The sequence below is a fragment of the Urocitellus parryii genome, chromosome 1, assembly GCF_045843805.1.
Source record: "Urocitellus parryii isolate mUroPar1 chromosome 1, mUroPar1.hap1, whole genome shotgun sequence".
Classification (NCBI taxonomy): domain Eukaryota; kingdom Metazoa; phylum Chordata; class Mammalia; order Rodentia; family Sciuridae; genus Urocitellus; species Urocitellus parryii.
Genome location: NC_135531.1, coordinates 181,222,332 through 181,236,395, shown reverse-complemented (window position 1 = coordinate 181,236,395; position 14,064 = coordinate 181,222,332). Strand labels below are relative to the sequence as shown.

Genomic DNA, 14,064 nt, shown 5'->3' with positions numbered 1-14,064 from the left:
TGAGGATTACTTGAATGTCAATTTCACCCCTGTGGTTGACGGTGTCTGAGTTGTAAATCATCAGCAGAAGTGGTTAATTAAGACTCTTGAACCCCAGCCAGCGATAACCCATCCTGGCCATGAGCCCTTCTCTTGGTTCCAGGCGACAGAGGAGATAACCGACGCCGCGGGGCAGCGGCAGCCACGCGGCCAGGCGAGGCCAGTACCATGGCCTCCGGGACGCCCAGGGAGCGGCTCCGGGAGGAGGCCCGGTGCTCCGTGTGCCTGGATTTCCTGCAGGACCCCATCAGCGTGGACTGCGGCCACAGCTTCTGCCTCCGGTGCATCTCGGAGTTCTGCGAGAAGTCGGACAGCGCGCAGGGCGACGTGTACGCCTGTCCTCAGTGCCGCGGCCCCTTCAGGCCCGAGAACTTTCGGCCCAACCGGCAGCTGGCCAGCCTGGTGGACAGCGTGCGGCAGCTCGGGATGGAGGCGGAGCCCGCGGGGGCGCGCCAGTGCGCGCGGCACGGCGAGGACCTGAGCCGCTTCTGCGAGGAGGACCAGGCACTCCTGTGCTGGGTCTGCGACACCACGCCCGAGCACCAGGGCCACCACACGGCGCCGCTGCGGGAGGCCGCCAGGAGCTACCAGGTGAGCGCGGGAGCCCCGGGTGCGGAGCTGGGCCGCGGGCCGCTCGTGTCGGGCGGAAGGCACCGGGGCACCGAGCCCCCGCCGGCCAGGGTCGTCCTGCCTCGGCTCCAGCTAGCCAGCGCGGGACCGGCTGCCGAGCGCAGGACCCTCGGTCCCTGGCTTTCAAGCCGGTCTTTTTCTTCCCGATCCCGAGCCGGCGGGCTGTGCAGTGAGTCTCGGTGACAGCCTTGCACCTCTGTCGTACTCGCTTCCACTGACGGGATTCCAAGGGCGCAGCGTTTGCCTGGTGTCTGTCTAGGTCCCTTAACACGGACACCAAGGCCACCCTCTGGCTGAGGAATAGCGTCTGCTCCTGCCTGGACTGTCTGGGTCCCCTGAAGTAGGGGGCCACTCGACTCCACACGAAGGTCTGGGAACCGAGGACTTGAGCATTCCCCTGAGGAGGTGCTTGACCCCGAGAGCGCTCCGAGGGACTCTGCCCAGGTGTCTTCCCACAGGTGCCCTCTGGTCCTGGGACATACTCTAAACACGTGCCTGTCCCCAGCATCTGGAACAGCTGCTAGCACAGAAGAGGTCAACGCTGTCTTTTTAATCTATGGCACAGTTAGCCAAAGCACTCCGTCACACTGGAATAAGTTCCAAGTACCAGCTTTCTTAAAACTTTCATTTATTTATTCTATTTGTTTGTTTTAAGTTAAGGACTGGGGTATTCACGAGCCAACATTCATCTGGACAATCTTGGAATTTTCTCTAGATTTTTCCTCTTGATTTCTGTTATCCTCTGCAAATTACAGGTACTAGGCGCTCTCTAGCCTACCTGAAAAGTCAAGTATGCTCCTGTCTGTCTAAATCCCCAAGGTACCATCCAGAACATGGCTGCTGTGATATCGCTAAAGGCGTTCTCTGTTTTCAGTAGTCAACTAGATAAAAAATAAGTACCATCCAAACTCCTTGGCCTGCCAATCACGACTTTCTAGGTTCTGAAGTCCCCTTCCTTCTGCTCTTATCCGATCCAAACATGGGACCCAGCAAAATTAGCCTAGTCACTCTTGTCCCCAAACATGCTCTTCTTTCACCTCCTTGCTTTTGCTCAGTGTCCTTGGTCCCAGGGAGCTTTCCTCTGTCTACAAGTGAGAATGGCTCTATTCCTTGCAAACACCAAACATATGCCTCTTTTTATTCTGATGCCACCATGAATTCTAATGTTATTTTATGTGTACTTTATATAGAGTATTATAATATTTTAAAGTGAATGATATATATGTAAGATTTATTGAATAAGTTTGGAGGTAGAATTTGTATTATTTTCTACTAAAATCATATTTCTATATATGTCTTTATGGGTGCTTCCTGTTTTTTAAAAAAATGCATGTATTTGCTTCTTGGAAGGGTCTTATCATTGAACAGAGATCTAATTTCTGGGTTTTTGTTTGTTTAATTGTTTGGTAGGCTTTTTTATATTCTTCTTTTACTCCTTTTAAGATGTACAGAATATTGTGTTTTTCACCTAAAGTATTTTATTTTATTTATTAATTTATTTATTGACACCAAGGATTGAACCCTGGGGCTTTACCACTGAGCCACATCCTCAGACTTTTTATTTTTTTTTTTATTTTGAGATAGGGTCTCACAAGTTGCTTAGGGCGGTGTTAAGTTGCTGAGGCTGACCTTGAACTTGAGATCCTCCTGCCTCACCCTCCAAGTTGCTGAGATTATGGGCATGTACCACGGCACCTGACTTCATTTAACATATTTTAACCAACAAAATTTATTTTTGGTGAAATATCATGACTTATAGTACTAATAACAAACACTTGATTCTCATCGTAATTAATAAAAAATTGTATCACTCTTCAACCTAGCACCAATAGATGACATTTCACCTAATGATGTCTTCATTTCCCTCCATCTATTTTTTACATATTCATTATAAGCATTTTTTTCAAAATTGGCACTGTTATAAAATGTACTTATTTGACATTGTAATTCTATTTCTTGACATTAAGTTTCCTATCGTGTTAATGTAAAATGTTTTGCCACTCATTTTTACATTTTAGTCATTATAGTTTTACTATCGTAATGGTGCAATGAGCATGATTTTAGATGTATCTTTGCATCTGATATTAACTGAGTTACCAGCAAAGGTGTCTACTGCATTCTAGGGAGTTTTCCAGTTGATCCTGCAGGTCCTCACAGTCTGCTCCACACAGGTGAAGCTGCAGACAGCGCTGGAGCTGGTGAAGAAGGAGATGGAGGAGGCCCTGATGCAGGAAGCTAACATGGGGAGGAAGACTGTGCTGTGGAAGGTAGGCGTGCTTGGGCCTGGGGAGCTGCAGGCACCACCCTCTTCCTGAGTCTCCATTCTCCAGCGAGCTTGCCATTTACTTAGGCGCTCTATGGAAACATCTCATGGCCATCCTGAATTGTCCCAGACCCCAAATGACATTGTTCATTTTTGTTTTAACCTCTGTCGGCAAGACCCTATCCAGATTATAAATAGCTTTACTCTCTTGATCTTACTGTGAAACTCACTGCTGGGGTGTGTGCCACCACCTGCTACTGTAGTGTCAAACTGTATTTGTCAGACAGTTAAATAGTGAATGCCACAGGCTTGGTGACAGATGTGGTGCAGTTCCCAGGAGCCATCTATACAGGGAGGGACTGGAGCCTTCAGCCTCCTTGGGTCATCCATCCAGGGTCCCATCTTTCAGCAGCCCCTCCCCCCTTGTTTTTCTCCTATATTTCATTTACACACAGTGGCTGTGAACCTTATCTTCTCCTATTGCTATGTCTATTATAGGTAAAGTTAAGCCCTCCTCTCCTTTCCACAGCTGGAGAGGCTTTGAGTCACCAAGCTTGCTGCTGCCATTCATGGCAGAGGCTGGAAAGTTGCTCGGCTCCCTACAGTGCCCAGAACAGCAACTGCACCCCACAACAGTGAATTGTAGGTCAAACCTGCCAAAGTGTCAAGGCTGTGAACCACATACAGTGCATGGGTAGATGGGTATATTATGTATAGAGCACAGTATACAACATGATCAGTTATATTTTATAGAATATTCCTCTTCCTGCTAGAATCATTCTTATATTTTATATTATTTTATATTATTTTCTTCCTCAAAAATATAGTTTGGGTTGGAGATGTGGCTCAAGTGGTAGTGCGCTCACCTGGCATGCGCGGGGCACTGGGTTCGATCCTCAGCACTACATAAAAATAAAATAAAGATATTGTGTCCACCGAAAACTAAAAAAAAAAAAAAAAAAAATTAAAAAATTCTCTCTCTCTCTCTCTCTCTCTCTCTTTAAAAAAATTAGTTTGATATACTATCTTCATACAGATATTTTCATAAGGACATTTATTTATTTATTTATTTACTTATTTATTGTGCTGGGCATTTAACTCAAGGTGCTCTGCCATTGAGCTACATCCAAAGCCCCTTTTACTTTTTATTTTGAGACAGGTCCCACTAAGTTGCAGAGGGTGGCCTTAAACTTGTGATCCTCCAGCCTCAGTGAGTCACTGGAATTACAGTGCAATACTGTACCTGGCTCATAAGGACCATTTTTGCTAACATTTTTTCTAATGGAATAAGTCTTATCTTCTCCTATTGCTATGTCTATTATAGGTAAAGTTAAGCACTGATTCACAATCTTTATTATTTAAAGCTAATAATATTTAATTTTTTTTTAAATATTGGCCTGACCACAGATTTATGAAATCAGGAACCCAAGTGCAAGATCTGAATTCCCACATTTTAAAACCTCCAACGCATGTCATAACATAGAAGTGATGCTAAGATATCATGTTCAGAGGCAAGTAGCCATGTCTGAACTTCTTGTTGTTCATGTTCACATGAGCCAGAACCATCAGGCACAGGCTTGATGGAAAGGAGCTCTAAGTTCTGCAGCAGCACTTCTTCTTTCTTCACATCCAGAAGGGGCCGAGCAACATTCCAGCCTCTGCCATGAATGGCAGCATCAAGTGTGGTGACCCAAAGCATCCCCAGCTGTGGAACTGCAGAGGAGGGCATTTTGGCCCAGGTTCACAGCCACTGTGTGTAAATGAAATGTAGGAGAAAAACAAGAAATTATCAGGTTTAAAAACAAAACGGACAACCCAAGGTGGCACTCAAGAGGGTGACATGAAGGAAGCTGGGCTGCCGTAGCCCCTCCACCCCGTCATCCCTAGTGCACCCCTGGACTCCTCTCCCTGTGGCAGTGCTCAGCCCTCTCTCCAGCAGCCTGCCCTGGGAGACAGTTTGCATTTCTATGAGCCATGCCTCTCAGGAAACAGAATGTGAAATGCAGAGTCAGTGTCCCTGAGGAGGAGGCCAAGAGTGTATGAATTAGTGATTTAGAAAACAGTAAAGGAGGTAGGAATGCAAAATGGGAAGAAGGAAGTGGGAAACCTTGGCGCTGTGGCCAGTGGGGCCCTCAGTTCCTTGTGTGTGTGTGTGGGGGGGGCGGGGCAGGCATTGCCCCCGCAGGCTGTCGTTCAACAGCACTCAGCCTCTGCGGTGGATGGTGGCAGCAGGCGGCACCTCCCCTAGAGGGGCGATCCAAAGTACCTTCAGACATTTGGGGAGAACTATTATTTGGATTACAAATATATTTATATGTCTTTTATAATAATTTTGATGATAATTTATGCCTTTCAATTAAACCAAGAAACTATCAGGTTTAAAAACAAAACGGACAACCCAAGGTGCAGATGCTTTGGGAGGGTGATGTGCCGCTCATGCTCAGTTTAAAGCTGGGTTTCTAGCTACTAATTTCAAGAGAATAACATTTAGATGCGATCCCCTGCGCACAGTGTGATCCTTAGGTTCAGTCAGACACCGACGTGTGAGGGCCAGGTGTGCCTCAGGGGCAGAGTTTGCCCAGCCTGAGTGAAGCCAGGGGTTCTGTCCTCAGCACCAGGGAGATTTGGATAGGGGCTGGTGTAATAGCCTGGAGTGAGTGGCCTGCATGGCAGTTAGTTCTTCTGGACTCTGCAGAGGACCCAGCCTTGTGCTGGTTTCTTGTTTCTCCTGGGACAAGAGAGCATCTGGTGTTCTCCTGTCACGTTGTCCCTCACAGCCCAGGCCTCCTGCTCTTCCTGGCCACCCATCCAGCAGCAGAGCCAGCCCTCTGCTGTGGGGCCACACAGGCTCTCGGAGGTGCCCAGATGATCCCCACACTTCTCTTTCTGCTGCATTTGACTCGTGATATTGAAACCCGCGTGCCGAAGGCCTTGCCTCTGGCCCTGCAGCAGAAGGGGGCCCACAGCCACAGTCTTCCCAGACTCTGAGCTTGAAAACCCCACCGGCCACCTCTCCTGTTCCCGGCCTCTGGTTTCTGAGGTCCTCCCCAGAGGTGCAGAGTGAGGGGGGGTGGGTTCGGGGATGATGTGGGACGTCCCTTCTCTGGCTGCCTGTCCCATGTGAGGCAGGCCCCGCACACCTTGCCCCAGCCTGATGGGGTCTCCTGTTGCTCCAGGAGAAGGTGGAGATGCAGCGGCAGCGCTTCAGGTTGGAGTTTGAGAAGCACCGAGGCTTTCTGGCCCTTGAAGAGCAGCTGCAGCTGCGGAGGCTGGAGGAGGAGGAGAGAGCCACCCTGCAGAGACTTCGGGACAGTAAGGACCAGCTGGCCCAGCACAGCAAGGCCCTCAAGGAGCTGGCAGAGGAGCTGGAGGAGAGGTGCCAGCGCCCAGCCCTGGGGCTGCTGGAGGTGAGGCGGCCTCAGGAGGGCAGGCCTACAAGGGCTGAGGGGATGGGGACAAGCCTTGACATGGGACATGAAGGCACCCAGCTCTCTAGGACAGAGCTCAGCAGTACTTCCTTAGAAGGCATCTTACGACTGAATACTGGGCCCTGAGTCAGGAGGCACCCAGAGGACCATTTAGCTCATGCAAAAGACAAAAACTTCAATACGTGATGAGAGAAAATTAATTATTTATGTAATTGTGAACAGCGGGAGCAAGGATAAGCTGCGCCATTCTGGCTGAGAAACCGTCTTTTGTCAAAGATGATATTGCTGATTTTCATGAATGTTCAACCCCCAAAGCCTCTGGCAGCCCATTTCATGGAAAATAGCCAGAAGTATGAGCAGTGCTTCACCTAGTCCAGCTTGAAATTCCCGTGTTAAGTCCTAAGGGGAGTGTATGGTGGGAGTGTACAGACTCCAGGCATGGTGGGAGTGTATGGACTCCCATGCAGATTTCTCAATCTTTTGGGACTTCGGAGCAGCCTTTTTAAAGTTTTAATTGGAGACAGGGTCTCACTCAGAGGCTCAGGCTGGCCTTGAACCACTCCCTCCTGCCCCAGCCTCCCCAGGGTCTGGGGTCACAGACATGGCCATTCCTCCCCACAGGTGTTGTTCACAGGGCCGCCTGCAAGAGAAATTCATTCACCTGGTACTTTTCTCTGTACCTTGCCCCAGTGACAGATGAGGATTCTAACCTAAAAGAGAGTGCAGATCCCCACTGAGCAGCTGGCCCACAGTGTCCCAACTGACTCGCCTCTGGACACTGCAAGTTCCAGACACATAAACCCAGTCGCTGTCCTGGGACATTTGCAAACACAGTTGTCAATATTGTGGATCTGATGGGGAATCACTAAGTAACTGCATGAAACGCTTTTATCTACCAAGCACTTAATTTAATATGCCCATACTATCTTTATTCCCATTACCAATGTCATGGCTGTGCTCATTTCCTAATGAGTAAACAGAGAGCCAGAAAGAAATTAATTTTTCAAGTATAGGTGGCAAGTAAGCACAGGAATGTTGGCATTTTCAAAAATAATATTCACTGCATTATCTCAGATAAATCTCATTTAAAATGAGTATTTCTTTACACCATATAAATGTTAAAATGATTTATAGTACAAATCATAGTAAGAATATATTCTTACATAATTTTTGTCTGTGTCCTCTCTCTTTCTTCTCTGATACCAATGATCTTCATTTTACCCCACTGGCCAAGACCCAGGCCAATCATGTCCATAAAGGACAAGGCAAATGGTTTCCCTGCATTCATGCCTTGTTGAAATTTGTCCGACTGTTGACCACTTTTAGGGAAGAAGACAAGTGTGTTGGAGGTGACCTTTTTGTTACCCGCTTTGAGATACACTGTTGCTGGATAGTAGTGACTTCCTTTCTTATCTCCTTAGACAGTTAGTAGCTTTGTCTGTTGTTTCAGAGAATTCGAATTTGAGGATGACGTTTTCTGGAGTACTGGGACAGAACACAGGGCCCTGTTCAAGTCAGGCAAGCCCTCGACCATGAGCGATATGCCCAGTCCCAGGATCTATGCCGTACTTATACATGTTCCTCAAGTAAATTCCGAAAACATGTAGGATTTTTACCCTAATTCCATCTGTATAAAGTGCAGAATGTAACTGTTAAAATAGCCCAACAACCAGAGCTATCAGTTGACAATCCATAGTTCATGGATAGGTTTCATGGGAATTAATATAAATTTTGTGTAGTCTGACTCTGTTCTAATTATATGCCTGATTTTTAAATTTGAGAGTCATGTGAGAATTCAATTATAGCCTTTTTTGCCTTTAATTAACAGAGATCCACTGTCATCTGCAGTCTTATGTTGCTTGTTAATTATTTCCAGTACATTCTAAAGACATTTTCATGGTGTGTCCCCAGTCAACTGTGGGAAGCACTTACACCTGCTTGTGTCTCTTACTTCCAGGGTGTGCAAGGAGCCCTGAGCCGGTAAGTGTACTTTCCGCTCCAGTGAGGGAGCGGGGGAGGAGGAGAGGGCTTGTGTGGCCATGCTGACATTTCCGGGTTCTCTGCTCTTCTCAGAAGTAAGGCTGTGATGCGGCTGGAACCAGAGACCATCCCCATGGAGCTGAAGACCCCGTGTCGCATCCCTGGCATGCGGGAAATGTTGAGGAGATTCCAAGGTGGGTGGAGCCCCCGAGCCTGGGAACTGATGCTGGGAGTGTGGGGCTTACTGCTGCCCTTACTGCCCTGGCCTGTGGCCACAGCAGAGCCTCAGGTCTCTGAGACTCACTGTGCGAGTGTGCTCTCATATGCAAGTGTGCTCTCAGGGTGTTGCGGCCTCTCACCTGGGGTCCAGCCTGACAGACCTCCAGCTCCTTCCCGGGCACAATGCATCAGACCTGTCCAGCAGAACATGTGGGTGTCTCCCTCGAGGAGTCGGTCAGTTCTCCGGTGTTGCCTTGCTGGCTCCCACTCACTCTTTTCTGACACTGTCCACCTGCAGACATCATTGAATCCCACAGGTTGAGGGCCTGGTCCCGCAAGGCTGTGCCCTGCTTCAGGAGCAAGGAACAAGCAGGCTGTGGCTTGTGCCTCTGACCAGCCAACTGCAAAGCAGCTTTCCTGGGACCCGCTCTATGAGCACAGTTTGTTTGCTAGAGCAGCTCCCAGAACTCAGACCCTACTCACACTTGGTCAGTTATTGTACAGGGTGTTGCAGAGGATGGGGACCAGCAGCCGGTTGGAGGAAACCAACAGGGTTGGTGTGGGGTGGGGCAACATGCCCTCTCTGGGTGCTCCCTGCAGGATCTCCTTGTGTGAAGCCACTGGCAAGCTCCGTCTTTGGGTTTATGGAGGCTTCATTCAGCAGGCATGACCAATGATACCACTGGCCACTGCTGGCCCCTGGAGCTTCAGCCCCACTCTCCTCCCAGAGGTAGGGGGATGTTGGACTGAAGGTTCTATCCCTTTAATACAAAGGGGGTTCCCTGGAAACCAGCCCCATCCTGAGGTCATCTAGGCCACCAAGCACCAGCCATCTCATTAGCATGCAAAAGAGTCCCTTATCTCAGGACTTTTGGGAACTGGTGTGTCAGGACCTGGGACATAGACCAAAAATACACTGCACTCTCTCACCTTGACTCATGCACTGCCCTTGGCCTTCCTGAGGATTTCAGTGTCAGGCTGTGAAGGGGTGGAGCAGTGCACCTGCCTGCAGGAAGGGGGAGGGGACATTTGTGCACAATCCGAGCGGATGCCAGTCAGGGACACCCAGAGGGTCTGCACAAAATGGCTTTGTTCACCAATCATGTTGTTCTTTAAAATGGTGATGATTCAATATTTTTACTATTTCCTTTTAAAATTTACTTTGCACCACATAATACAAACTGTGGCTTCCCAGGACAGTCTTGTCCTGTAATTAGAAAACCTACCTCAGTTGTAGCGCCCAGTGATCCCACTGTTTGGTGGACAGGTGAACATACACTAGCCATGTGACTTGATGAGGGCCTTCGCAGCACACCCCCAGACTCTGTCACCTCCTATGCTTTTCCTTTTTACCGAATGAAATAGTTAGTGAATGAATCCAGCCCTTGCTGCCTAGTTTATGCTACCCTTTCTACCAGTGGAGTGAATCATTGAAGAACAAAAGCAAATCAAATGTGCTATGACCCGTGATTCACGGTGCAAATACTGACTTCAGTTACCCAGGCACACGGCTGTGAGGAGAGGACACGGACTTCTGGAGAGTGTGATTTGATGCATGCTAATAATTAGAAAAATCTGCGTGACGGAGAGAGGAGCAGAGCGTCGGGCAGCAGGAAGTGCGGCAGGTGTGCTGGGACTGTGAGGACAGGATGGTGAGGGCAGCCCAGGGGGGAGGGCGAGGAAGACAAGGATGCAGCAGGGCTGGAGAGGTGGTTTTGCTTCTGTGAGCAGCACTCAGTGGGAGAGCACAGGGTGTCCCTGGGCAGGACTGGCCTTGTGTGCACATCATCCGGGTGCTTTATTGTGATGAATTAAAGATGCCAAGACAGCAGCTGGTGTCCTTTGTCACTGTTCAGTGGCAGATGAGTGTAGGTGCCCCCCAGTGTTGGTATGAAAGGTGCCAGATGGCCACATCCTTGGCCAGCCATGGAGGCGGAGCTGCTGGGATCTGCTCCTGGATGAGCTGTGTTTTGTGGTGAGAGGAGAGTGAGGAGGACCCATGGTCTTGGACCCCAAGAACTGCCACACAAAACAGCTGGTTGTGCTGATGGCCATGCTGCAGGCAAGGCCCAAGAAGGGCGACTGGTTTGGGGGCAGGTTGGCAGATACTTAGCATCCAAAACTGGCCTGGGAGGCAGATGAGTTCACAATAAGGACCTTCAGGGGAGAAGCCAGGCTGGCAACATGCACTGCAGTCAATAGCAGAGGACTGGAGTTGATTGGAGAGTTGAGTGAGCCAACCTAGAACTCCAGGGCATGGGCTGAGAAAGAAGTCCCCAACATGGCACTGCGGCTTTGACCTGGGGCAGTGACGGAGGAGAGGGGAGACCAAGATGGAGGGAAGCATGGGTGCTGGTGAGTCTGGAAAAGAGCAGGAATCTCTCCAGGACAGTCAGGTCCTCATGGTGCCAACTGACACAGATGTCCCTTCACCACCCTGGTGGCCACTGGGAAGGTATTACCCTTGACAGCTGGGTTTAGGAGAAAGGAACAGAGAGAACTAGCCAAAGCTCTTTCACAGATTTCTTTGGCTAACAATGGAGCTGAGCATTGTGCATGTTAAATGAGCCCCGCAGTCGCCCCCAACCCCAGTCACATTCCAGGCTGGTATTTGCTTCCTGTGGAGTTGGGAAATCAGGTACAGTCTTTGAATCTCCTCATCAATATTGTGAGGTGGTAGTAACCACATTAAGGATGGCTTCCTAGCCGGGTTTGGTGGCACATGCCTGTAATCCCAGCAGCTGGGGAGGCTGAGGCAGGAGGATCATGAGTTCAAAGCCAGCTTCAGCAATGGCAAGGTGCTAAGCAACTCAGTGAGACCCTGTCTCTAAATAAAATACAAAATAGGACTGGGGATGTGACTGAGCGGTTGAGTGCCCTGAGTTCAAGCCCTGATACCAAAAAAAAAAAAAAAAAAAAAAAAAATTAAGAAGAAGGTGGCTTCCTGATTTAACATAGGTAATGAACACACAGAGCCTAGTGATGTGGCCAGTCAGGTTTAGATATCCATAGAAGTTCATGACGTGTGGCTTGAAGATGAATTGGACTAGTACGAGTAGTAACTGTTTTTGCCATGACCTTAAGGTCTATTAATGAATTTACTACCTTTGAGTGCTTATAAGGAAGTACTCTGGTTTTGATGTAGATGCGTTTGCGTACTATATATGTGAATCAATCCTGCATCAGTCTTTCGGGGACTCCACAGTACATGTTAGATGGTCCTCCTGTTGTGGAATCAATCACTACAAACAGCCACTTTAGACCACACCCACTAGTAAGCTCACAGGTCCAAAGATCAGACTTGCAGGTGGGAGTAGGTGGCTCCCTTGCTTGGGTTAGGGTCTACGAAGGCCAAAACCAAGGGACTGAGCCTCTCTGAGGAGTCTGGGGAAGGAGTTTCCAGCTGGAGTTCCCTGCAGCTGCAAGGCCACGGTCCTTGTTTTTCCTGCAAGCCATCATTTGGGGCCAGTCTGCTTCAGAGTGCTCTCACCTTCCCCTCGTGACCCTTCCCACCTTCCACCCTGGCAAGGCTGTATCAGAGCCAAGTCTAAGACTCTCTTCTGCCACCATCCTGATAGCTAGAGGACTTTCTAGTTTTAAAGAGCTTGTGGGATTAGATCAGACCCTCCCAGATAGCCTCTGTTGTCCTAGAATGTCATATAATCATGAAGGTAATAACACCAGGGCGTGGAGTCAGGGCATCTAGTGTACAATTCCCCCACCACAGTCACACCATTTTGAAAGTAGTGGATTTCATATTAATGAAATTATCCTATAGGGTTTGAGAAAAACAGTTTATAAATTTCATGCCAAGCACAGATGATCCTAAGTGCACCCAAGAGCTCTGGGTGCAAATGCAAAGTTGCCTTCGACTGGGTGTTTGGCTTCCCAGCAAGCTGACAGCGCTGCTGTCCTAATGGCCTGGTTAAGGCCGCCCTGGGCGCCCCAGCAGATCAAAGACCTGCTCAGACCCTGGAGAAAGGCCTATTTCTTGGGGCAGTCTGAGAGAGGGTGTTGCCGACCCTCACCCGCCCCCCCCCAGGGGGGGCGTCTAGTCCTTCCCGTGCATTCACGTGTCCCATCACTCTCTCTGCAGTGGACGTGAAGCTGGACCCTTCCACCGCGCACCCCAGCCTCCTGCTGACGGCAGACCTGCGCAGCGTGCAGGACGGGGAGCTGTGGAGGGACGTGCCCCGCAACCCCGAGCGATTCGACACCTGGCCCTGCATCCTGGGCTTGCAGAGCTTCTCATCAGGGAGACACTACTGGGAGGTGGTGGTGGGAGTGCGGGCCGAGTGGGGCCTGGGCGTCTGCCAGGACTCGGTGCAGAGGAAGGGGGAAGCCACGCCGTCCCCGGAGAATGGCGTCTGGGCCCTGTGGCTGCTGCGCGGCTGCGAGTACATGGTGCTGGCCTCCCCGTCAGCGCCCCTGCTGCAGCTAGAGAGGCCGCGCCGCATCGGGGTCTTCCTGGACTACGAGGCCGGCGAGGTGTCCTTCTACAACGTCACGGACGGGTCCCACATCTACAGCTTCAGCCAGGTGTCGTCGGGTGTCCTCCGGCCCTACTTCTTCGTCTGCGACGAGGCGCCGCTGATCTTGCCACCGATGGCAGAAGCGGAGGCAGAGACATTGGCGTCCGGGGGCCACCCTGACCCTCCTCTCATGGGCAACCTTCAGTCCTGAAGTGCTGTGCTCAGGGTCCTCCCGCAGCCAGTCCAAGGGCCCTGGAGAGCGGCGGAACGGATATACAGCTTCACCAAGTGCCCAGCTCAGGGCAGCCTCTTGCTCGGGCCTGGGGAGGTTCCTTGAAATCCAAGCAGACAGGAGATGCTGTGTATGCGGGAACGTTGGACCTGGAGGGTCTCCTCAAACTTTTCCCGAATGGCCCCCCACTTACTCCATGGCTTTTCTTTCAAATTAATAGTCTCGTATTAAAGAGTTCTGTATGGTCCTTATAATTTCCATTCTCTTCAGTATCTTCCCATCCCTGAGAGATGGAAACCCTGCAGGGGGCCCAGCAGGCTGAGGCTGCTCCCTCCTGGACCCTCCCTCACCTTCCTGGCTGGCTCTTCCTCTGTCTCATTCCTTGCCCCCCCCTTTTTTTCCTGGATACCTCTGATTGTTTAAAGTTTCATTTCCTTTTACATCAACATATTCAAAATCATGCTTCACACGTGTGTGTTTCTAGTCACAGTCTTCACTTGCTTTCTGTCTTCCTTATTCTGGGAACAGTTTTTGAGGATCGTGAAATTCATTGCTCCGATCATAACATGGATTTCGATCTTCTCTCTTTATCTCTGCATGTGTTTGTAAAAGTAGGAATGCCCTAGAAATTTGATTCAGCTGGTTTTCTTCAGGGTCAGGAGGGACTAAGGAAGGTTTGCATCAGCTTGCCAAAGGGCTGTGCCCATTCATGGGGCCAGGGGACAGCTGCAGCCTCCTGCCTGCTCAGGGGACTGGCCCCAGTACCGCAGCAGGGGTCCTTCCCTCAGGGTCTCCTGTGCC

The 14,064-nt window shown here is 49.9% G+C and overlaps 1 protein-coding gene across 1 annotated transcript; it reads left to right on the top strand.

The window, feature by feature from the left end:
- The first annotated feature begins 207 nt into the window (after window positions 1-207).
- Window positions 208-13,242, top strand: LOC144250577 (E3 ubiquitin-protein ligase TRIM58-like). The gene is made up of 6 exons (XM_077793474.1): window positions 208-630; window positions 2,841-2,936; window positions 6,109-6,339; window positions 8,318-8,340; window positions 8,434-8,534; window positions 12,656-13,242. The coding sequence occupies exons 1-6, from the start codon at window positions 208-210 to the stop codon at window positions 13,240-13,242; spliced, it is 1,461 nt and encodes a 486-aa protein (XP_077649600.1).
- Window positions 13,243-14,064: the final 822 nt, after the last annotated feature.